At 51.2% G+C, this 22,777-nt stretch overlaps 1 protein-coding gene across 1 annotated transcript in view; it reads left to right on the top strand.

The window, feature by feature from the left end:
• Nucleotides 1-654: 654 nt before the first annotated feature.
• The window catches only part of NHS (NHS actin remodeling regulator), a 98,892-nt gene continuing 76,769 nt past the window's right edge, over nucleotides 655-22,777 (top strand). The window contains exon 1 of the mRNA XM_042975215.1: nucleotides 655-691. Within this exon, the coding sequence (XP_042831149.1) occupies nucleotides 658-691 (34 nt within the window). The 5' untranslated portion in view covers nucleotides 655-657. The remainder of the gene's footprint in view (nucleotides 692-22,777) is intronic.

The raw sequence follows: 22,777 nt of genomic DNA on the forward strand, positions 1-22,777 counted from the left end.
CGGCGGGGCGGCAGGGGGAGCCGTGTGGTGATGGCATGGGCTGTACCCCTTCTTACGCCCGGACAGCTGGCACGCGGGCTGGGGGGCTGCGGCTCCCTGGGTGGTGGTATTCGTCCAGCTTCCTGTCTCTGGCAACGTGCAAGTGGTTTCCATAGCCACGTGGCCCTTGGCAGAGCTCATCAAAGGGACAGGACCTGAGATTCTGCATTTCTCACGGTTAGCTTAGCTCTCAGGTGACACGGATGCTGCTGACCCCTGGCCGGCTGCACTTGGAGCGGCGAGGCCCTGGAACAGTCCCGCCGCATTCTGAGCGCGCGCAGGGCTGGGAGAGAAAGTGCTAAGCCCCTCCTCTGGAGACAGGGTGTGTCTGAGGCCGCCCCGGAGTCCCGATTTGCCATTCAAGTGAACCCAGGGGGATTAGCAGCTGGCCCAGCACTTGGGTGAGACCATCTCCCCCTCCGGGGGGAGTCCCGGAGGCAGCGCAGATGTCGTGTGAAAATCTGCCACCCTCCTCGCCGAAGGTCGCCCTCTCTCGCCCTCCCGCCCCCCTGCTCTGCCTGCCGACTTCAGCAGATCAGCTTTCAGCTATCTGGGAGTCCGGGAGGGCCCTGGGTAGAAGAAAAGGCCCGTCCTGACGGAGCGGAGCGGGAAGCCAGCATGCCTCTGGCCTGCTGCGTGCCCCAGGATGCAGGTACCCGGGGCTCGCAGCGGTTCGGGACAAAGGGGAGGGAGCCGGGACGAGCCAGGCCCGCCGGAGAGGGGCCGGCGCCGCGGGGCCGCCGCTTCCTGCTCTGCGGGAAGGAGGAGCGTGTTTGGGGCCGAGCGGGAACCCTCTCACCGGAGCAGAGGTGAGGAAGGGCGGCCGTGCCTGACCCTCAGGGCCGGCCGTCGCGTTTGGGGCCAGAGACGCCTAAGCTCGGGGACGCCGGCTTGTCCGTCCGGCTGGCCCGCCGAGTGTGCAACTTTGTGCGCCTTCCGAGGTGTCCGGTGGCTTAAGACAGAGGACGAGCGTTTGTGTCTCCTCGGCTTGCACGTCTTCCAGAGGGCTCGGAGGGCGGCCCAGGAGGGGGCCCGGGCAGTGTTCTCCTGGAGCCTGGGGTGGCCGGGAAGAGGCCTGCCTGTCCCGCTCTCCACCCGCCCCTCCAGTCTTGTTGGAACTCCTCGGTGTCCTGCCCTCATCCAGAGAGTCCCAGGGAGACTTCGGTATCTCCTGTGGCCCCTAGCGAACGGCCTTGAACTTCGAGTGCTCAGGCCCCACCTCTTCGATTTCTAGCTTCTGTTCCATCGGAAATGGCCTTAGACCAGTCGAGAGCCTGTCTTGACTTCTTCAGTCCTCTCACCCCTCCTTCACGATACACCTTTATCACGTGAGGTCAGCCACACAGTCGACCCCCGTTTGAAAAGTACTGAACTGTTCACATACTGCGCCCGGGCCGCCCTCCCGTGTGAGCTCAGGCTCCTGGACGTTAGGGACAATGCCTCTCCTACATTTCTTGTATAAGCTCCACCCCCTCTCCCCTGTCGTGGTGAGCACGCGGTGGTGGTGGCCGGCCGGCGGGTAGGCACACTGTTGAGGCGCCCGCTCTCCTCGCCCTGGCTGACCCAGCTTATTGCACACCTGCCTCCATCTCGTCTCCGGACACTGGTGTGCACACTATGGGCGCGCGAGCACGGGCCTCGCCACCACCAGTAGGCTCGTCTGCGGCCCTGCCCAGCTAGAGCCTTGTTCCGCCCTGCCTTCTGGGAACACTCCCTCCGAGTTGCTTCTCCAGGCGTGGTGATGAGGAGGCACTAGTTTGTGCCTGCTTGGTGACCTGAGATCCCCTAGGAGAGGAAGGCTACGTGCCCGTAGACCAGGCGGCTTCCGGCAGGTGCCACCGAACCTCTGTCGGTTTCTTCAGGGCATCGTGGTATCCGAATTTGGGGCTGGAGAAGTTGTTCAAATCCAAATCCCTGTCCGTGATATCACTTGTACTGACGATGAATACCATCATTCGATGTGCCGGCCATACCTCAGACCCACTAAGTCAGACTCTCTGGGGATAGCCCCGGACATCGGTGTGCTGTTTTCAAAGCACCCCAGGCAGACTCCAGCGTGCCGCCAGGGTTGGTACGAGGTAAGAACTCCACTCCCACTTGAACCCCCAGTTTCCCTCCGGAACCCGAGTGAGACAGTTAAGGACGTAAGTTCACACAGTTGCGTAAGGATCAGCGGATTCCAGGGAAAGTGTCCAACAGCCAAGTACGATTCGTCAGGCCTGAAGGACTGAGTGATGGGAGGGAATACCAAAGAAATGAAGCCCCTCCAGGTGCCGGCCAGAAGTTTCCAGTCTAAGAGTAAGGGGAAAGATGGCGAGAAGGCCTTTGGTACAGTTGGACCCAGTTTACTTGGGTTGGAGATCTAAGGCATGAGGGTGGCTGGCAGGCCAGGGAGGGGTAAGGAAGGTGACGGAGGGCGCAACCTTCTCGGAGCTCTGGCACTTTATAAGTTCAGCTGTCTCCTGGCATTAATGTCAGCAAGGTCATGGTGCCCTCCCTGTCTCTGGATAGCTCGTTAGTTCACAAGTAGGGAGGCCAGGCCCTTCATTAGAGATGTCTCCAAGCAGGACTTGGCAGATACCGCATTCAGCACAATAAAAGCGGGGGTGGGGGGGTGATGACTGCCTTTTGCCTCAACACAAATTTTAACACACCAGGTTTCATTATAGAAATGGTATAATTTTGGGTGTGTGTTTATTACATAAACAAAGTGGTTACTCTGATTCTTACCATCCTTCAAACCGGAGTCTCGAAGGGCGTTTTATTTATAGATTTAAAGCCATGGAACAATGGTTTCATACGATTGCCTTATAAGCATAGGAATAATTCAGGGGAAAATAAAACTCTGCTTTCTTTCCTCCTCAGCCCCTGCCGAATCTTCCCAACTTGGAGGCAGGCACAGCCATGCACCAAAAATGTTAGATCTTGTAGCTGATAGACTCAAAAGGGCTAGTGTCTGGTGGTCTTCGGGAACAGTGGAGAATGGGACTTGAGCTTCAGGCTCCTGTAGCAGTCAGCGTGCGGCGTCCCGGGGGGCTTGGGCCGGCGTGAGAGTCGCTTACGGTGATGGGGCAAGCTCTCAGGGCCCAGACCCTTATGCCAACCCACAGTCAGGGGCCCGGGTACCCAGCAGCTCCTGTCATTGTGTATGCCCAGATCTCTGGGCATTCATATTTCCCAGGAGCAAAGCTTGCACATCAGTGTGAGCATCAGCTCGAGTGTCTAAGTTTATTCCTGAGAACCTCACGTTCAGAGGGAACAAGGTATGGGCTGCCACCGTCTCATGGCAAAATCGGTTTTGTCCATTTGGGGGGTGGTTATTTTTAATCACTTGGTCAGATTTTGTGTTCACCTGCTTGAGATTTTAAACTTTATTTCTTCAATGTAATGCTTAGTTTAAAAGATAGGTCTGAAAACAGAGAGCTATAAATTTACCTCAGGAATACAGCTTTGGTAATTTCCATTGCTTTTGCTATGTGGGCTTATGGTTCAGAGTTTCATTCTCTAGATAGTTAGGTTTTGGGGAGGCAGCATGGTATGGGGAGAATGGGCTCTGGTGTCTTCTGGATCTGGGTTCGAATCCTTGCTCTGCCATTTATCAGTCGTGTGGCTGCAACTTCTTTTGTCTTCTTTCAATAAGGATGAAATGAAAGAATGCAGGCAAGAGACTTGGCATAGCACACTTAGTAGCTGCTCAGTCCTTAGTGGCTATGGACAACAATCATATTTATAACAGCATGCTCTGGGCACAGGCAAAATTTCGTGGCTGGGAAGCTGTTCTCTGTTTGCATGTCTTAGGCAGAGGGCCGGGACAGTGGGTGTCCTTCCTGGATCAGCCCACTCATCCTGACGTCCTCCAGAGGCACTGGCAGATGGGGCATGAAAACACCAACCGTGTACCTCGGGGAGGGCACACGGCCACGTGTGACACTGGGTTGAGCGTGCTGAGACCAGCCAGAAAAAAAACTCAGCACGGCATAGAAATTGACCACTAAAAAAATTCCTCCAGAGTTTCCTAGGCGTTGTCTCATGTGGAGTGTTCCTAGTAGGACATCGGGGCTGTTCTGTCCCAGACCTGGCCTCTTTCCCAGCTACCCAACTGTGGTGCTTCCCACCTTGTAGGGCCTAGCAGGAGGCAGCATTTGGGGAGCTAAGCTTCCTGAAGCAGCATCTCTGCAAACACGACTAAGACACGGTTCTGCCCTTGGGGACTTCTGTCCAAAGTCAGGGGGACACTGATCTGCAAGCCCCAGAAAGGCTGGGCCTAGTACTTCGGGGCCCATCCACATGACAGAGGGACCCCCCTGTCCCTCCTGGGGTGGTGTGGCAAGCCAAGTGAGCTTGATGGAGGAAAAGACTTCAGACAGATTCTGTCAGGGTAAGTAAGATGTTATCAAGTTTGGGGTAGATTTTTGTTTGTGGGTTTTTTGGGTTTTTTTTTTTTTTTGGTTTTGTCTCACTTTGCATTTTAGAACATGATAGAATGAGCTCACTCTGCTGATCTTCAAAACTAAAAAAAAAAAAAAAAAAGGACCTGGTCTCTAAAACCAAGGGAAACATTTTTTTATAGAGCCAATATTTTGCATAAAAATTAAAGATGATTTTCGTTGGGTTGATTCTCGCCTTATCTAAGTCTAGCGGGTAGGGAGGGAGAGGAGATAGTGAGATTGGGAAGGGGTAGGGCCTCATGAAGCTACAAGCGACTGTCGTCTGCTGTCCACACTCTCTTTATCCTGCACAACCCCTCTGTATGCGAACTTAGGTGGAGATTCCTTGTCTGTGTTCCCGATAGTCTTCTAGTCTCCTCTGAAGTCCACCTGTGCTTTTGAATACTCAGTTAGGTAGCATGGCTCCCTTCGTCCTGGGTGCCTCTTTCTGAGTCAGTGGGAATACTGAGAAACTCCACTCTCCTGAGGGGCGCTGGCCTCGAGTGTGCCTATGACTCCTTGACCTCGAGCGTGGTGAAGACCAGTGGCTCCCAAAATGGCAGAAAGGAGATGCAGAAGGGAATTAATCTCAGCTGTATCCTCTTGCCGGTGAAACACAGACCTGGTTCTTCAGCATCCCGAGGCCAAAAGTCAAACTCCACCAGGAGAGAGATGGCAAGTGTTTCCTCAGCTTTGAAGAACAGAGGCCTCTCAGGAATGTTATCTTTGCCCCTTTCTTGCCCCCACCCTACAATGGAGCAAAGAGGAAGTTTTGATTTATTCTTCAAAATAGACGAGTAAATCATGCTTCTCTCGCTGCCTGGTCTTTGTGTTATGTTTGCCATGGATGGCATTTGGCCATTAATAACTAGGTTCCCTCTTCCACCTAAGTTTTTATCCCTGGAAACCTTCACCAGCAAGTTAGAGCTGGATGATTAATTTTGAAGCGAGGATGTGCTTGAGAACGGGCCAGGGGCACACATCAACAGCCACCGAGCCCCTGGCTTAAAGGAACGATAAATGAGTCATCCCAACTGACGCAGGCCTGCAGCTTCTGCTCTGAAAGCCAGGGGCAATGAAGGGAGCCACAGGTTTCTAGTCGTTTCCACACTTACCTTAGAAGGCAAGCAAAATGGCCACCTAGGAGAATTAAGATAATTGTGCATTGAGTGTTTTTCCTTGGAAAGAAGTTGATTTGTAGCTTCTCTTGATTAGCCTTCCCCCCGCTTTTGCCCCTCTTTTCTTGGCATTTACTTGCTGCTTTTTAGAAATTTTTTCACACGAAAGACATCATGGGTAAGAAGAGGAGATTTTATTTTGAAGAACAATGATCACATTAACAAGGTGACAGCAGATAAGCTAAAAGTCACTCCGTTTTCTGCCGGGGAAAAATGTTCCTAGCCGCCAAATAGCATTCTGCTTCTCTTTGTCTCCTCTCCTTTTACAGGAGGGTGGCAGGCCCAGCCACTGATGGACTCAGAAGAAATAACTAAGAGATAAGATATACCCTTGATTCATATAAGAAGGGAAGCTTTTGCGTTCAATGACAAAAAATGACTTCCTATTCCCCAACATTCTTGTGCGTGGAGCTCTCTATGGAGCAGTGACATCTCTCTGCCCTTGGTCCAAGAGTATCAGGTAGAAAATAACTGTGAAATCCGAAACTTGGTAAAGTACAAAAATCCAGTTCATTGCAACTGGGTAGATGTCTAGGCCAGGATCAGATTCTGTAGGTACAGAATCTCCCTCCACCCTGCCATGTAGTTGAGGCAAAACTGAGGACTCTCCCTACCTTTAAGGTGTTATAGCCACATCCAGAGACCTGACCAGCACTCAGTGAAAGAGCAGTCAGATCTAATGTGTGTGACTACATTTCCAAGTGTCGGAAGGAAGGAAGGAAGGAAGGAAGGAAGGAAGGAAGGAAGGAGGAAGGAAGGAGGAAGGGAGGGAGGGAGGCAGGGAGGGAGGGAGGGAGGGAGGGAGGAAGAAAAACAGGCTTCAAAACAACCAGAGAAAAATAGAATGGAGAATGGAGGAGGTGAAGAGGGAAAGGAAGGAAGCTTCCTGAAGGAGGTGAGATCTGAGCTAGGCTCTGATGGATTGGGAGGAAGTTGTTAGCTGGGAGAAGCATTCTGGGGTTTTCTCTCTCTCAGCTGCAGTCTGTTCTGCGAGATCTGATAGGCTCGTTGGGAAGACCGAGTGCCGTCCGGCAAAGAAAGCACATAGCGCGGGCCGGACCCAGGCCAGGGACCGAATCAGTGTTTGCTGTCGCTGTCATCCTCGTCGTCAGCGTCATCATTGGGAGGTGGTGTCAGAAGTGTGTGAGCAGAGCCTTCAGGGTCCCTCGGAGACAAATGATGCTGTCAGTCACTGCTAATAAAACCCTTTTCCCTCTGCTCTTACCCCACTTTTTCTGAGGCTGATTCTCATCTTTCATATCTTGGCATACTTTGGTTAATATCAGTTCACCTCCAGCACAGTGAAAGCAGACTCAACCAAGTATCAAAGGATGTTTTGAACCCTACCCTATTTCCCAATATAACATCTTCTACACCGACTTACGGTTTCGGTAGTGGGTGGGTATTTGAGCGAAGGTGTAAACATAAAACCCATAGCTTATGCTCCCACTTCTCTTGGGTCTTTGTTTTCAGTAACTTATTTTAGCAACTTCAAAAAATATTCACTCGGGGTATTTTTTTTTCTTTTAATCTGTTTATCCTCCAGTGGTTCCATTTGGGTCACAAAGGAAAGATGTTTCCAGAAAGAAGCAACGAAACCTATTTCTCGCACTTGATTAACATAAAGTGCGGCAGTTAAGATAGAAGGCTGAGTACTTTTGCACCGTAAATGATCAGTATCATGTGTTTGAGAAGAGCTTATCCCTTGACAGTTGGGACCAAGGGGATTTTAGACCCCGCGGTCGGGGAAAACCAGGATGTTAATATTAAAAGTCCTCTAATGACCCCTTATTGTGTGCTCGGCGGGGCTGTGCTAATTGCGCTGTCTTCCTTGTCTTCAGTGTGGCCCTCTGCTGCAGGCACAGCTATTTTGCTTGTGACGTAGATGGGGAAAGTGAGGCTTAGGGTATTAATGTAACTGGCCGGGATTGTAGCTCGGACGTTGCAGAGTCAGGATTTGGACCAGGTCCGTCTGACTCCAAAACCCACGCTGTTTACCACCAGGTGATACCGCCGGCAACAGTTTGAAAATGATGACCCCCGGACTGAATGTAGGTGTGGTATTCTAAGGCTGTCATACAGGTTAAATATCAAAACACACGCTGTGACCTGTGCTTAGATCAACCAAAGCAGAAGCAAACTTTCTTTTGATGCGAGGGAGCGAACAGCCATCAGCCGAGATGGCCCTCACCAAACTATGCCTGTGAGCTCAGAAGAGGTGTCAGACAAGGGACAGGACCAGTAGTGTCAGATGTCTTGAGAAAATGGAGAGGCGGGAGGTGAGGCCTTTTACTTTCTCTTTCAGTTGCCAGTAATGACTCTCGAACTTTCTGCCAATTAACTTGACTGCCCCGTCGCTGATACGTTCATTACTCAGCATTGTTTATCAATGGTATGTTGTTCAAATATTCATTTCCCAGGGGAGGGTTGTGGCGGGGATTTTACTTTATCTCATTCGAAGTTTCGGAGCAAAGTAACAAGTAGCAGATACGATTACGGCTCGTCTTGGAGTTACAAAGCCCCATTTATTTTTCAGCATCTCCCCGCTACGCTCGGCCGTCTTCATACCTCCATCTGCTTTCCCAGATGTCCCAAGGCCACTTGTTCTGGCCGGCCACCAAGCTGCCCTGGGCCACCAGAACCCCTGTTCGCTAGGATGCAGAGGTCCTAGACTCCCCATCCTTTCTTGCGCTTTGAGATGATAGCACACGTGCCCTTGAAGCCGGGTCCACCGGCCGGCGCGCCAGCCATGCCGGATCGCGTGCATCTTCCCATCGCACCTGCTCTCTCCCCCGCTTCCAGGCCTGTGTGAGCTTCAGGACCTTTGTGACGGTGCTTTTGGCCTCTCTAGAATGCTTTCATGACCTCTCTCACCTGGCCAACTCCTCATCATTTCGGAAGCCGTGGCTTCAGCGTCACCTTCCTTGGGAAGCCCTTCCTGAAATTACCCAGGGTGATTCACACTTCTCCCTGTCTATGGCCCTTATGCTGTGCATGCGTGTATTTCAGTGGTGCTTCCAAGGGCAGAGAATGAACTAGTACCCCTGAGGGGATCTGAGCCAAAGGGTGGAGAAGGAGGGAGGACATGGGCACGGCCAGGTATGGCCCACACCAACCTTCTGTAGATCTTAAGATTTCTTTATAACCATATGCATCGTCCTAAACATTCCTATAAAATTAGCACTATTCCCTAATTATTTAATATAAAATAATCTCCCCCCCCAACAATTACTGAGTAAAACTAGTGGTTCAGGAAGCTCCCCCCACATCTATCCTGTGGCTCCCTGAGCCCCCAGACACAACACAGTGTACCTCGGGAGGATGTGTGATTCCCTCTGAAAAATACGTACATAGTATAGTATCTTTTTAGTCAGCCATTCTATGGGCTTCTTCAAAGTAGGGACTAGGCCTGTCATCTCTGGCATAGTATTGCCTAGAGTATTTGAGGTACTTGAGAAGTATTGTTTTCTTGGAATGAGTGACTTTCTATTGATACTGGTCATGGTAAACAATCAGTGTCATTAATTCTCAAAGAGGCACACACTCCAGCTGTAGACCCCAAGGTCTCTATCATCTGACTACTCTTTCTCTAGTTAGTCTTACATTTTATCGGGCACCAGCATTTAAGATTAATTTTTATTATTTTTATTTTTTTACTTTTTGCATGTTTATTTTTGAGAGAGAGAGACAGAGCATGAGCGGGAGGGGCAGAGAGAGAGGGAGACACGGAGTCCGAAGCAGGCTCCGGGCTCTGAGCTGTCAGCCCAGAGCCCCACGCGGGGCTTGAACCCACGACTGTGAGATCATGACTTGAGTCAAAGCCGGATGCTTAACCGACTGAGCCACCCAGGCACCCCAAGATTAATTTTCAAAACCATCTTCTTGAGTTATGTTAACATTTATTTGCTATCATAACACCTGTATTGTTTTCCACTCTCTTTCACTGCACATAAGTATCTCCCCAGCAATACTGGGGAGGAAATAAGCCTTGATGGGCCACCCTGGAACTCTAAATGCCATTTGTAACTTCTTTTCCATGGGAAAATGTGTCCTGAGTTAAAAAGAAAAGCTTACAAATGTAGTCTGGGCCAGTCTAAGGCCAGAGACGGACTGTAATCAGGCATCAAATCCCACATCCTACAGCTTCACTATTAGGGCTTGCTGTCCATGGCCAGAGGGAGCGGGGAAGGAAGTCGAAAGCCAGAGACGCAGAGTGGCATCCCAGAATCATTGGAGCGGGCTGAGATGGCCTCAGATTAGTCCCTCCCTTACATCTCTCAGGGTTCTACCAGTATCATCATCATTGGACCCCCCTGGATGTGTAGTAACCTTCCCAAGAGGCCAGAAAAATTCATTCTTACAAATCTTAGTGACATTTGCATCTCTATGATCCTAAAACTGTTCCCTCTCTGAGACTAATGAATACCTGAACCATCTAGTTGTCTCTCCTTTAAAAATATCAATTTAAAAAATCTTATTAAGAAATATTTATGAGGGGAACCCTGTTACACTGTTGGTGGGGATGCAAACGGGTGTAGTCACTCTGGAAAACAGTATGGAGGTTCCTCAAAAACTTAAAAATAGAATTACCCTACGATCCGGCAGTCGCACTACTAGGTATTTATCCAAAGGGCACAAAAATTCTGATTCGAAGGGATACTTGCACCCCCATGTCTATAGCAGCGTCATCAACAATAGCCAAATTATGGAAAGAGCCCACATGTCCGTTGACCGATGAGTGGATAGGGAAGAGGTGGTGTATACACAATGGAATATTACTTGGCCATAAAAAAGAATGAAATCTTGCCATTTGCGGTGACGGGTGGAGCTCAAGAGTATTATGCTAAGCGAAATAAGTCAGTCAGAGAAAGACAAACACCATCTGATTTCACTCATGTGGAATTTAAGAAACAAAACAGATGAACATGGTAAAGAAAGAGAGGCAAACTGAGAAACAGACTCTTAACTATAGAGAACAACCTGATGGAGGTGGGTGGGGTGGGGGGAGGGAATGGGTTCAACAGTGACGGGGATTAAGGAAGGAGCTTGTTGGGATGAGCACCGGGTGTTGTATGTAAATGATGAATCGCTGAATTCTACCCTGAGACTAATATTGCCCTGTATGTTAACTAGCTGGAATTTAAATAAATAGGGGGGAAAAAATAAATATTTATGAGTAAAGGAGCTCCTAGGTGCAAGGCAGCTTTCTAACACATGATCTGTTTATTATGAAATTGTTCTTTGGAAATCTCCCACTGCTTCCCCTTCTTCCTTTTAGAAGTGAATTGCTGTAAAGCAAAATCCTTCAAGAACAGGCCAAACCCTGCCTCACTTCTCGTCCTTGTCATACCCCAGGTGGTAAAACGTGGGTAGAGGGCTCCTGACAAGCAAGGCTGCCTTCTCTACCTGGCTTCTGAAGTGTAGTTCCAACGACACCATAGGGACCATGGGCTCTCCCCTCCGGGTCATTTTTCTTTCTGTTGTTCGATTTGACCCCATCCTTAAACCACCTCATCCTTAAGCCTTCCCCACCAATAGGGCATGTAATACTGTTTTTATGTCTGCCCCGATCTGGAAGTTTCCATTCGGATTCCACCTAGAAGGCAACTAATGGAGGGCCCAGCTTAGAGCCTGAATCCACTGTCCTGGCCACATTCTCAGACTGGGAAAAGTTGTTGGAAAGCCAGTTCAGAGCCTGAACCGTGAGAAACTACAAACACTTATAGAGAGGTTCGGTCCCCCCCCCCATAAAGTTTTTCAGTAAAACATCCCCTTTTCTGGAACATAGTAAGAATGTGTTTAAACCACAAATGTAGCACAACTGTTTAGGGTACAGACCAATATGTTTTCTCAGGACTACAAAGAAGGTTCCTTTCTCTCTCCTTCTCATTTATATGTTCCTTATAAAACCTTGCCAGAGTCCACTAAAAGGGACCCCCCCCTTTCATTACATACACTTTTCCCAAGAAGTAAAATGAACTAAATTAATTCATTCATTCAGCACTGTAAATACCAAATGAAAAAAACCCATAGATGTATAGATGTAAATACTGCCTCTGTAATTATTTTTGTGTTTGTATAACTAGAGGGCACCGAGAGAAAGAAAAAAGAAATTATTCAAAGTTCAAAGGTTCCCAGATATCCTAAGAAAATAAGAAACAACAAGCCCAAGCATCCACATGCGAAGATAGCGAACGATGAACTAATCGTTACTCACCAGCATTTTCTTCAAAAGAAACAGCTTTTGTTGAAAGCGGTGAGAATTCCAAATGCTGAACATTTTTTTCCTATCAAATAAAGTTGGTAACTAATGTAGCGATTAGGAAGACTGCAAGAGTTGAAATGGCAACGTACAGCCAAAGTTGAGAACCATTATTTCTTCCTTTCTCCATTATTTCTTCCTTTCTCCATTATTTCTTCCTTTCTCCATCCGATTCGGCCCTAATTTGGTTTGTAATTATTCCTTTCTTCCTAGTGCTGGTTTCCATCCATCTGTAAGTTTCCCAAGCGTGTGGGAAGGGGAGGGTGGACATCTCTTGCCCCTCCCCTGACCTGTGGCTCTGGATACCCTGTCTTCTTAAGGAGTATGAGCACCGTGGTTGAATATGACAAAACCGACGCCCTGTGCTAACACTCTGTGGTTTTCTGGGTCTGTGGCATTGCTCCTCCGTTTCCTGGAGGGCTTCTGGGGTCACGCGTCGGCATTTGTAGACTTTCAGCACATCATCTCTCCCTCACTTCCTTCCATCCGCCGACGGTCTCCGGAGGGTGGTTCTGGGCCACTCACCTTGGTGATTCTTTTCCCCAAACCGTGTGACTCACTGTCGGCCTGAGAAGCCCAGGGTTGGAGGAGGGAAGGTGGGCTTCTGGGACAGAAGGCTGTGTGTTTTTATTTTATTTCACTTCAGTTTATGGAATTTGTGTTCAAACCAGTAGTTCTCAGCCAGCAGTGTTTGTTTTCACATGTGACTAGAAATTGATTTAAAATAACTTCCTTAGGTAACCTTTTGTGTATGGCCAGTCACCCCCATGGTTAGTGGCTGGGAAATCAATGGGAGGTTCTTCTGCTCTGGGCTGGCCCCGTCGAACTCTGCGGGGCTTACTTTTCATCTGTAGTCGTTCATCTGGGGCCGGATGACCCAGGCTGGCCTCCTTCACGTGTCTGGTAGTTAGCAGGCCGCGGGCCAGAATAAGGGGAGCCACTGGGCTACACGTGCGTCGTCGTCCAACGCACTAGCCTATGCTCCAGGGAGAGTGGCAGTAAGCATGGGTAGGCACCAAGGTTGGCAAAGGTAGAAGCTGCAAGGCTTCTTGAGGCTCGGGCTCAGAACACATTCAGTGTCACTTCTAGCGCATTCTGTGGGCCGAATCTAGTCTTAAGGCCTGCTCAGATTCAAGGCAGAGAATCCGATGGAATGAACTAACAAGCACTGTAGCTGTTTTTGAAATCTACCATAATAACCAAACATCCTTATTTGCAAATTCTGTAAATATACAAATGAAAACAGATCTGGAGTTCTTCCACTAATAAGGTAACTCTCACTTACATTCACATAGACTTTATACCTGGGGAAGAAGCGGGGGCGGTCATTGGCCCGGGCCGTGACAGTGAATGATCCGTGTAAATACCATCTATCAATCTGTCGCATGGGTCATGGCAGAAAAAGGTTGCAAACAGCTGTCCTCGAGGCAAGGTGGTGAGGCAGAGAGAACGTGAACCTTAGATTCAGGCGGACCTGAGTTCAGACTCCCATCTCCCCAGAGTATTAACCGGATGGCCTTGGGCAAGTGGCTTAACCCCCTAAGCATCAATTTCCTCAAGCATAAAACGGGAACACTACCTAAGGCATACGGCTGTTGCAGTAAATAGCCATTTCATGTTAGTTTCCTTCCGTCTCCTTAATTTTTTTGAAATTCACAGGTAGTGACCATAGTCACTCTCTTCTACACAGAATCAAAGCTGCCCAGTCCCTTTTCCTGCAGATACTGGCTTTTTGTTTTCACATATTGCAGATCTTTGAAAGATGACTTTGACATAGTAGTTTTCAACCTGGGATCTTGGCAGTCTTTGCAAAAACATAAGCTTACATAAGTTAACAACTCCAAGACAATTCTCTGTTTCGGTGCTACAAGTTATTTCACGTTTTTGAGTTGTGCATGGCTGGTTTTTCTTTCTGGTCTGGTGGAATTCTGGAAACCCACCATCGGAAAAGCAGGCCTTGAAATAATAGAAGTTGGGCAACAACGTATGGGAACGATGTTCTCTCAGAAAGGATGCATTTACACTGGATGAGGTTTTCAAACACATCTAAGAGCTCTAAGTAGTGAAGTTGGTCTTTGGGGGCTGGAGGAGGCCAGATTGGGCAAAACCTCTGCTTCTCCTCTGATGCATTCCGTAGGGCTCCATTTTGGCTAAATCATCATAATTCCCACCAAGACAGCACAGAATGATAATGGTTTTATTTATTATTTTATATGCATTGCCAGTATATGCAAAGCTTTATAGCTCGCCATAAATCGAGAGGGATTATCGCAGCTGTTACTTATTTTAACAGGTCACAATACAGTAGTTTATGCCAGATGGTTTGGAGAATTTTGAGAGAGAAATTTTATACAGGCAGCCATATAGATACAAGCTTGGATAGTCGTACCCTGAAATTAATTTACATTTGTTATGATATAAAAAATATATGAATAAACACATAGCTCCTTATGAACGAGTGAGCCATTTTATAGCACTGATTTCTTCTGGAAGTCGTGGGGTCTCTTGTGAGCAGTGGCGGGGAGACGGCAAGAGTAACGTGCCGCTAAAGAGAGACGGGAGTTGAGGCTCAGCCACGTCCAGCGCCACAAAGGGGATTCCAGCTGGCTTCGGGGAAGCGAACTTTGGAGGCAAAACTGGGTTTCCATCATTGGAACCAAAGAGAATAAATAAAGCAGGGAATCCGCCCCACATAAACATAGGGAGAGCGTGGTGGGGAGTAGAGCTCGCATTGGGATCCCCGAGGTCACGAACAAGGTCATTCTGGGGCAAAAAGTTTACCCAGCCTGGGCAGATCACAGAATGTATTATCGCCCTTGCAGGTGCTAAAGTTTCTGTGTGGAGCGGTCAGTTCGGAATGGTCACAGAAAGGGGAAGGAAAACTAAAAGCACTGATGATCAGAAACCGTTTCAGAAGGTATTTTGGGTTCCAGGTTTCACAGAACAATAGGCTTCCAGAATGCCAGACCTAGAGAAAGCCTTATAGATCATCTCCACCCTCCTTGTCTCATAGATCAAGAAACAGACCAAGTGGTCACCTTGGTTCTTCAGTAAAAAAGTAAAGTCAGACTGTCGAGGTCTCTGGACACCGTCGGCTTCCTCCATGTCACCGACATAAAGTTAATTCCCCCTCTGGAACAGGAATAGAATTACTTAGTTTTTTCAAGTCCGTTCTTCTAGCTCCTCTAGGGGAGGGGCCAACTACTATCTGTTGGTGTCTGCAAAACAAGGAAGCAGAAGAGGGGAGTTTAAAACAGATTTGGGCCCTATAACGGGTATAATCTCTATGCAGAAAAATCGGGAAGTGGCAGTGTTTTGAAAGCTGAATAGCCCATGAATGTCAAGGGACGGAACTAGAAGCTTTATTGTGGACTCCCCCAAGATGACTAGTGGAAAAACTGAAAATCTGTAGGCTTGGTAATACTGAAATGCCCCGCCGATTCCAGAGATGCTCGGCTTCCAGTAGCTTTGGCCGTCTGGAACACGGCTCTAAGCCTGAAGGTAAGTGAGGGGGGAGCTCCCCAAGGCTGCAAGATAGTTGCCAGGAAGCCCATGCAGTCGATTCAGAACCTGGCCTGGGTTCTTGCTCAAACCATTAGTAACTCTTGTTTGATGAACAGATGTTACCGAGCCGTGGTGTCTGTTTTCTTCAGCTCGCCGTGGATTCAAACCGTGGGGAAGGAGCTAGAAGGAGGGTGAGAAGGGAATGCCAGTGGAGAGCTAAATATCAAGGAAAGAGCTTGGAAATCTGAAAAGGAGGCTTTGAAATGTGTTACCATAGAGACCAATAATAAGCCTTCTTAATAAAGACCCCAAGTAATCACCAAAGCATTAAATCGTGTTTCGTATCATCTGATTAAAGAGATAGGGAAGCGAATCGTTCAAGGTAGGCCAAATTCTGGCAGTAAAATCCTCGCCGCTTTCGGAGGCTTTTTCCTCACGTACGCTGAAGTCTCATGCAGGTCAGCCTTCGGTCATTTGGGTGGCAGGGCTCCTTCCGTCTTGGGGTTCCAGCACCCCCGTAGAGCATCTGTGTCTAGCCAGCGGGGGACAGAAGGGAGCGTTCGGAGGAACAGGTGGGAGTTTGTGTGGGCCGGGCCTGGAGGCAGGGTGGCTGCGGGAGAAAGGTGGAGACGGTCTGGTGAACCGACTAGCCACTTTCTTCCAGGGAGAGTATAGACTAAGCTTTCAAATAACAAGGGGCTGGTGGTTGCACAAACTGTAGCCACACGCAAACTCATCCACGTAGACCTCTGTGTTTCCCGGCAATACCAGGAAAGGGGAATATTTGTGTCCTGAGCCACAATACAGAGCATGGGCTGGCAGACTGTGGCCCGTGGGCCCAATCTCACCCACTGCCTGTTACCGCGGATGAAGTTTTAGTGGAACACGGCCACGTCCGTTCATCGTGAGCTGCACACAACAGCAGCGTGAACTGGCTGCAACAGACACGGCGTGGCCCGCCAAGACTACGGTCTTTACTCTCTGGCCCGTCACAGCACGAGTTTCTGATCCCCGCTCTAGGTCACCACTGGCCTAAGGGAGGACACGTGTGCGACTGTTTCTTCCTGGGACCCAGCATCCTTGGCTTCCAGTCAAAACAAGCGGGATACCCACACGGACGGGGACGTAACCTCTGCCCTCAGAATGCCAGCTCCGACAGGGCCCAGACTCCGCCCCGTCCCTGCCAGCACGTAGCACGGTCCGTGGCATCTGAGAGATGTTCGATAAATGCTTCTGTTTGGCCCCTCAGCCACAGGAAGAATCAGGTACCCTGACCACCACACGGGGGACAGGGAGCCCGGGAAAACGACAGTATGAGCGTGCGTGTGGAGACTTCCAGCAGTTGGGAAGGAACGGCCTTCGTTGGGCTTTTCCCATGTGCCGGGCTTCACCTATTATTCTGTTTACTCGCCCTGACAGCCCTGTAAGTGAGGTGTTACTGTTTGCATTTTACAAAGGAGGAGACCAAGGTTCAGGGAAGTCGAGTTATTTTCCCAAGGCCACACCGCCAAGAGCCGGAGGAGCTAGGATTCAAACACAGGTCTTCCTGGGATAAAAGCCCAGGTATTTTCGTCTACACCATGGGAATTGCTAAAACTTTATTCAAATGCAGCCCAGCGACATCGTTTCTTTTCATCGTGGCTGTTAACAACAACCTCACTCTCGTAAAGATCAACGCAGAGGGGCGGACATGGCCATTTTCATGGCTTCACGGAGTTCAGCCAAGGCTCTCCCTGGATAGAGCAGGCCTGAAAGCCTGGGGCAACACAGTTCAACCCTTGGGATGTGTGATTAGTGACTTGGCCACCGGCTCCCCGTGATCTTGCCAGGGATCGCTGTAGAAGGTGGCCACTTTGCTCACCGAAACATAAATTCTCACGTCAAAGCCTGAGTAGTTGGAGTCACTTGAGGCGGGCAGTTCCCGGTGTCCCTGGTGGAGTGGGTCTGGGTGCGCGTTAACACACAGATCTCCAGGCCTTGCCGCGAGCCTCTCCCCGGTGCTGGTGTCACGAGCCCCCAGGTGCTGCTGGTGCCACTGATCCTTTGGTGACCGAACCCAAGGGAAAGACCCCCCATTTCTTTTCAGAAGCTCTGACTGGCATCCCGCCCACCCCACGCTTTCCGCTCTCTCAGTCCTTCCGGAAGTCTGAGGGGCCCAGGTCTGCCCTTGGCGGGCAAAACTGTTCCCGTGGACCTCTCGCCGGACGTCTGGCACTCTGGATCATGCTGCCTTCTTGAAACCGTTTTGTCCCTTGGCTTGTGATATAGGGCCCTCCCTCCCTGCCTCCCGGTCTCCCGCTTCTCTCGCTTCTCTCGCTTCTCTCGCTTCTCTGACTCCTCTCATTCTGATGGCCTCTTTTCCTTTGCCCACCGACCCCGTCAACTTCGGGGTTCATGGCTGTCTTCTCAGCCTCACTGGGGGAGTAGTGGCCACGCCACTTCTTCCCTCCCCATCCTTCCTGTCCTAGCCACACAGTGTCTCCCGGGGGGGGGGGGCTCCAGCTACATTCCCCATCCTTCCTGGAGGCTGGCAGCCGTCTGAGGAGGTTGGTGTGAGTGGGGTCAGAAGACAGCAGCCAACCCAGACTAACTCGGGTTGGATGCGATATTTCATGTGACCATGATCATAATTCATAGTAATGCCAATTAGGAAGTGCTCTACCCGTGCACCTGCAAACCCCGTGATTTCTTATGACCTTGGCAAGTCAAGTGTTTCACCACAATTTGTCAATGATGGAGGAGTCGCAGGCCCCATGGACCGGGTACTGCCCACACATGTAAATGCGCCCGGGGCATAAACCTCCCTATTTGAAGACGGACGACCTGGTCAGAAAATAGTCACGTTTTCCTGAAATGGGTTTCCAAGGCATCAAGACAGATTACCTACAGCTGTGCCCCGCAAGCCATCTTGGGATGATTTCGTTCCCTGGTCTTTCCCCCGTGTTATATGTTGGGGTATATCCCGTAAGTGTTGCAGCGGCCCGAAATGGCTTTTGGTCTTCCGCATGCCGTTGTCGCATATACAACCTAGCAGCCTCGGGCAGGGGCACGCACTGCCGTGGTTTTTAGCCCTGGTTCGACACCATAGCTGGCTTAGTAAATCACCCTTCCCTGGAGATCAGTTCATGGCTCTGAAGGCATTGTCTCTGCAGTGTTTTTAAGCCTGAGCAGGGTGAGTTGTATCTAGCATGCAAGGTCTCGGGGACCGGGGATGAAGAGGGGGAAGGGACGCAATGTTACAATCTGCGGGCTGCTCTAGTCCTGTTACACACGGGGCGCGGGCTCCGCGCCAGTCTCTGTCTTCCCTCTTGCCCCGGGGCTGGAGGAGTTGGCGCGGGCGTCTCGTCGTCGTCTCTGATTCTAACGCTGTTGGTCAGAGACTGGGGACAGGGGAGGTGAGAAGGGAGCCACGGGGGTGCGGTGCTGAGCAGCCGCGGCCGGTCCAGCCTGTTGGTGATGTGCCGAGCCCGCCGCCACTCCGGGCATGGGTAACACGCGGCCCCAGCGGCCGCACCACCGGAGGAGGAGACGCACAGGTACCCGAAATCCGGACCCAGGATCCTTTCCAACCCCCGGCTTGTCTACGCTCACAGGGCCGGCTCTGTGGCCCGCTCCCGCGCACCGCCGAGTTTGGGGCTGGGGGCCGAGTCCTGCGGCTCACTGCGGCTGGCGGCAGGGGACGGATTATTTTTAGCAGGTTCCACTTTAGCCCAGTGGAACCGGGAGATGTTCGCGGAGCCGGGTGGTTGTCTGCAGAGCGTTGGTGCAACCGTGCCTGCTGCCCGGGAGGTTTGGCTGCCGCAGTCCCCTCCATTCACTGGGCTGTAAATCGAAGCTGTCTACGCGGGCGAGGCGCTCGATCTCAGCGTGGCCCTGGGGCTACGTCCCGCCCAGGTCTCCCGGCACCTGATTTCCCAGTGGTCAATTAGGTGTCTCAGCCTGCAGCATTGAAGCAGTGGAGGGGCCAATGCCCCGGCTTTGATGGAGCGCGCCGTGCGCAGAGACCTCCCCAGTCGACTTCCTCATCAGAAGGCAGCATCCATTCATAATTCTCTCTCTGCCTGTGGACCGAGTTAGGCTGGAGCTGGGCATGGACTCCTGCGATCTCCCTTTTTGCATCTGAAGGAGAAACTAAGATAAAAGGCAAAAGGAAGAAGGAATGCGGTCCTAACGCAACAAGGCGCTGGAAAGCCCCCGAGAGGCCTCTCCTTTGCGGGGAGAGGGAGAAGAGGCAGATCGTGAGCCCAGCGCCCCAGCCAGCTGCTGCTTCGCTGCGGAGCCGGCACGCATGCCTACCTCACCTGACGGCCGCATTCCCGGGGAGCCGGCACGGGGCCCGGCGGCGCGCCCAGGGCGCACGGGCGGTAGGATTTCTGCACCGGGAGAACGATGCGCGGGCGGGCTTCCCAGGGCCGAGCCCGAGCCTGAGCGGGCGCCCGCGGAGGCTAGCCTTGGCGCGGTGCCCCACCGCAACCCCCCGGGATGCTCCGCGACTCGCAGCCCAGGCCACTCCGGTGTGTGTGAGATGGGACTAGCCTGGGGGGAAGGGGTATGGGCAGGTGACATCATTTTAAACTAATGTTTCACACCTCTGGGTGGTGGGTGAACTTGGGGGACGGAGGAAGCCAGAGCCGCAGCCCCGCCGCGCGCGCCAGCCTAGGAGGAAATCTACCCCCCCCCTCCCCGCCCCTAGCCAAGGTTTGAGAGTCCGCTCCCCTCGGCAGAGCAGAGTGAGGGTGAGCAGGCGGTCAAGGTGGACCGCGCTAAGCTCTGAGGGGCGAGGGGGAACTGCTCTGTCTTCCTGGGGTCTTTTATTTTAAGCATATTGCAGCTGCAGCTTTGAAGTTTGCCGCCTCCTCCTCACCCCTCATCCCGGGCTCTGGGGCGGGGCGGCACTTTTCCACGCGGCTACCCGGGCCCAAAGCAGCTGAGCGGAGGCGGCTGCGGGGGGCTGCGGGGGGCTGCGGGGGCTGGGGGTGGGTTTCCTCCCGGGGGCACGGGGACTCGAGGGCTCTGTGAAAGGGAGCGCGCCCTGAGGCTCAGCCTTGCGGGAGCTCCGACGGCTGGGGAGAAGTCGGGGATCCAGCTAGGTGTTCCATCCTGTTTTCCTGCCCTGCCACTTGGTGGTGGGCGACATTTTGCCTGTGCAGGGGTTTCACTGTCATGGAGCTGGCTGTGATGCCGTGAGGCAAACGGACGGTTAGGATGAGCTGGAAGAGAGAGGCGAGAGAGCTGGAGCTCTTCCTTTTGTGGCGGCGTTAACCCTTTTGAGCCTGCTCCTTTGGTACACCTGTCCACCTGGGTCACCATCTGTGGGCGTGAGTGGGGCGGCCTCGCGGAGGCGCCCTGCCAGAGTTGGTGGGCCAGAGCCGGTCTTGCCCAGGCCAGGAATGTGCGGGCAGTAAAAGAGCAGAGCCCCAACTGGTGTCCCCTTAGGGGAAGGTTAAGCGGCGCCGGCCATGCTGGTGCACGGTGTCGTAGCCATAGTGTGGTTTGCGCTTGAGTTCGGGAGCTCTTGTTTCACGAGGTTTTTATTTTGCGGTTTTGTGCCTCCCGGTCACCAGTTTGCTTTTCACAACCGCTTGTGAGCAGGGCAAAGATAACAGCATCTAAAAATAGCCTCGCGGCTGGAGATGCAGCCTACCTTGACCCCGCTCTTACAGGAATGGGGTCTCCCTTCCCAGCTGCGTGAGGGCGAGCCAGACCTGGGACCCCACCCCCCACCCCCACCCCCCCGCAGCGGGAGAGCAGGCCCACACGCCCTTCAGAACTGTTCAGCGTCCAGTCTGAGGGCAGGGCAGGGATGTTGTGGTGCTGGTCTCTGTGAGAAGGGCAACGGCTCGTCCATTCCTGGGTGAGGCCCAGAGCCACTGAGCTGCAAGATTGGGGGATGGGAGCCCAGACGGGGACCCCTTCTCCGCCCCCCGGCCACGGGCATCTGCAACTTTGCATTCCGTAGGAGTTCCACCTAGCCATGTATATGGGGCTTCCTCCTCTGTGCTTCAAGGGCCAGCAGGCCACGCCCCAGCAAAGGAGTCTGGCCCAGAATACAGAGGGACCAAATGGTCCAGGGTGGCACTTGAATCACATGCCAACTTCCTCAGTGCACATAGTAGCCGGGATACCACTCTTTTCCTTCCCAGATGGAAAGCCCTGGACAGTCGAGTGACGAACCTCTTCCTGGTAACTGAACGGTACCCATCTGTCTAAAGGGGGCCACCCCCACTGATGGAGAAGGTACCACATGGAATGGAGAGGGGAAGGGAGTGAGGCCTTTTGAAAGGTCGCAGTGGATGGCGGGAACCCGGGTCTACTCCTGTGGGTCATAGATGCTGAGAGCCTGCTAGGCCTCTCCCATTATTTATTTTCAAAACCCACGCTCATCTTTTCTTTGGAAGCAAAGGTGGCAAAGTCCAGCTTGAAGAAAAAAGGTCTCCTCTGTTCTTGATTGATTAAATTATGGTATTTTATTTTTGCAAAAATGCATCGGTAATTGCTGAAAATGTAAATGCCTAATTTTCTACAGTGAAAGAAACAAACTAAAGAATATGGGAATTTAGGAAGGAAGGTATGAATCCCCACCGTTAGTTCTCTATTCAAGAGAGAACCTACCAGGTCATTCTCTCCTCCCTTTCAAAGTGAATTTTGATTTTAACATTTTACCTTTATTTTCTGTACATCATGAATATAACCACTGGTCAAATATTAAGATAGACAACTTGATTCAGGGGAGGGAAGAGACCAGGAAACAGAAAACACCTCTGAGAAATCCGTTGTTCCTCTCGTCATCTAGTAGAGACTTGAAAATAGTTGCTACTTTATCTTTGAAATGTTCCCACCATCGTTTTGTTCTCTACAGACGATGCAAAATTACCGCTGATTCAATGTAGCCAAAGGGCCCAGTACAACAGTGGCTAACTCCCTGGCCCACTTAGAAGAGTAGATGGGAAGACCAAGAGTTGGAATTCAGATTTTACAAAAATGTCATCAATTTTGCTCTGCCTGTACCAAATAAGATGTCAGTGACCCTTTGCTCTTAAAAAAAGGCAGGGGGTGGGGGGGTGCTTTCCCTCGAAGTTCAGAACCTGAATTGGTATTAATTAGAGACACTGGGCATGTTGGTCAGTGAAGGCCAAATATTGTAACAAATAAGCCCCAAATCTCAGGAGCTTAACACAAGGCAATTTATTTCTTGTCGCATAAAGTCTAATCGACTTTTGGCTTGTGATGACAAGGAACCCCATCTTCTGCCTTCTTGTGGCTCTAGGATCCCATAGGGCCTTGGAGTCCTTCCTGGGTTGCTCTGCAGCCAGCCACCAGAAGGGGACCGAGAGAGCGCGGAGGACTGCCTGAAGGAGCACACCTTA

Source organism: Panthera tigris, chromosome X (genome assembly GCF_018350195.1).
Source record: "Panthera tigris isolate Pti1 chromosome X, P.tigris_Pti1_mat1.1, whole genome shotgun sequence".
Taxonomy (NCBI): domain Eukaryota; kingdom Metazoa; phylum Chordata; class Mammalia; order Carnivora; family Felidae; genus Panthera; species Panthera tigris.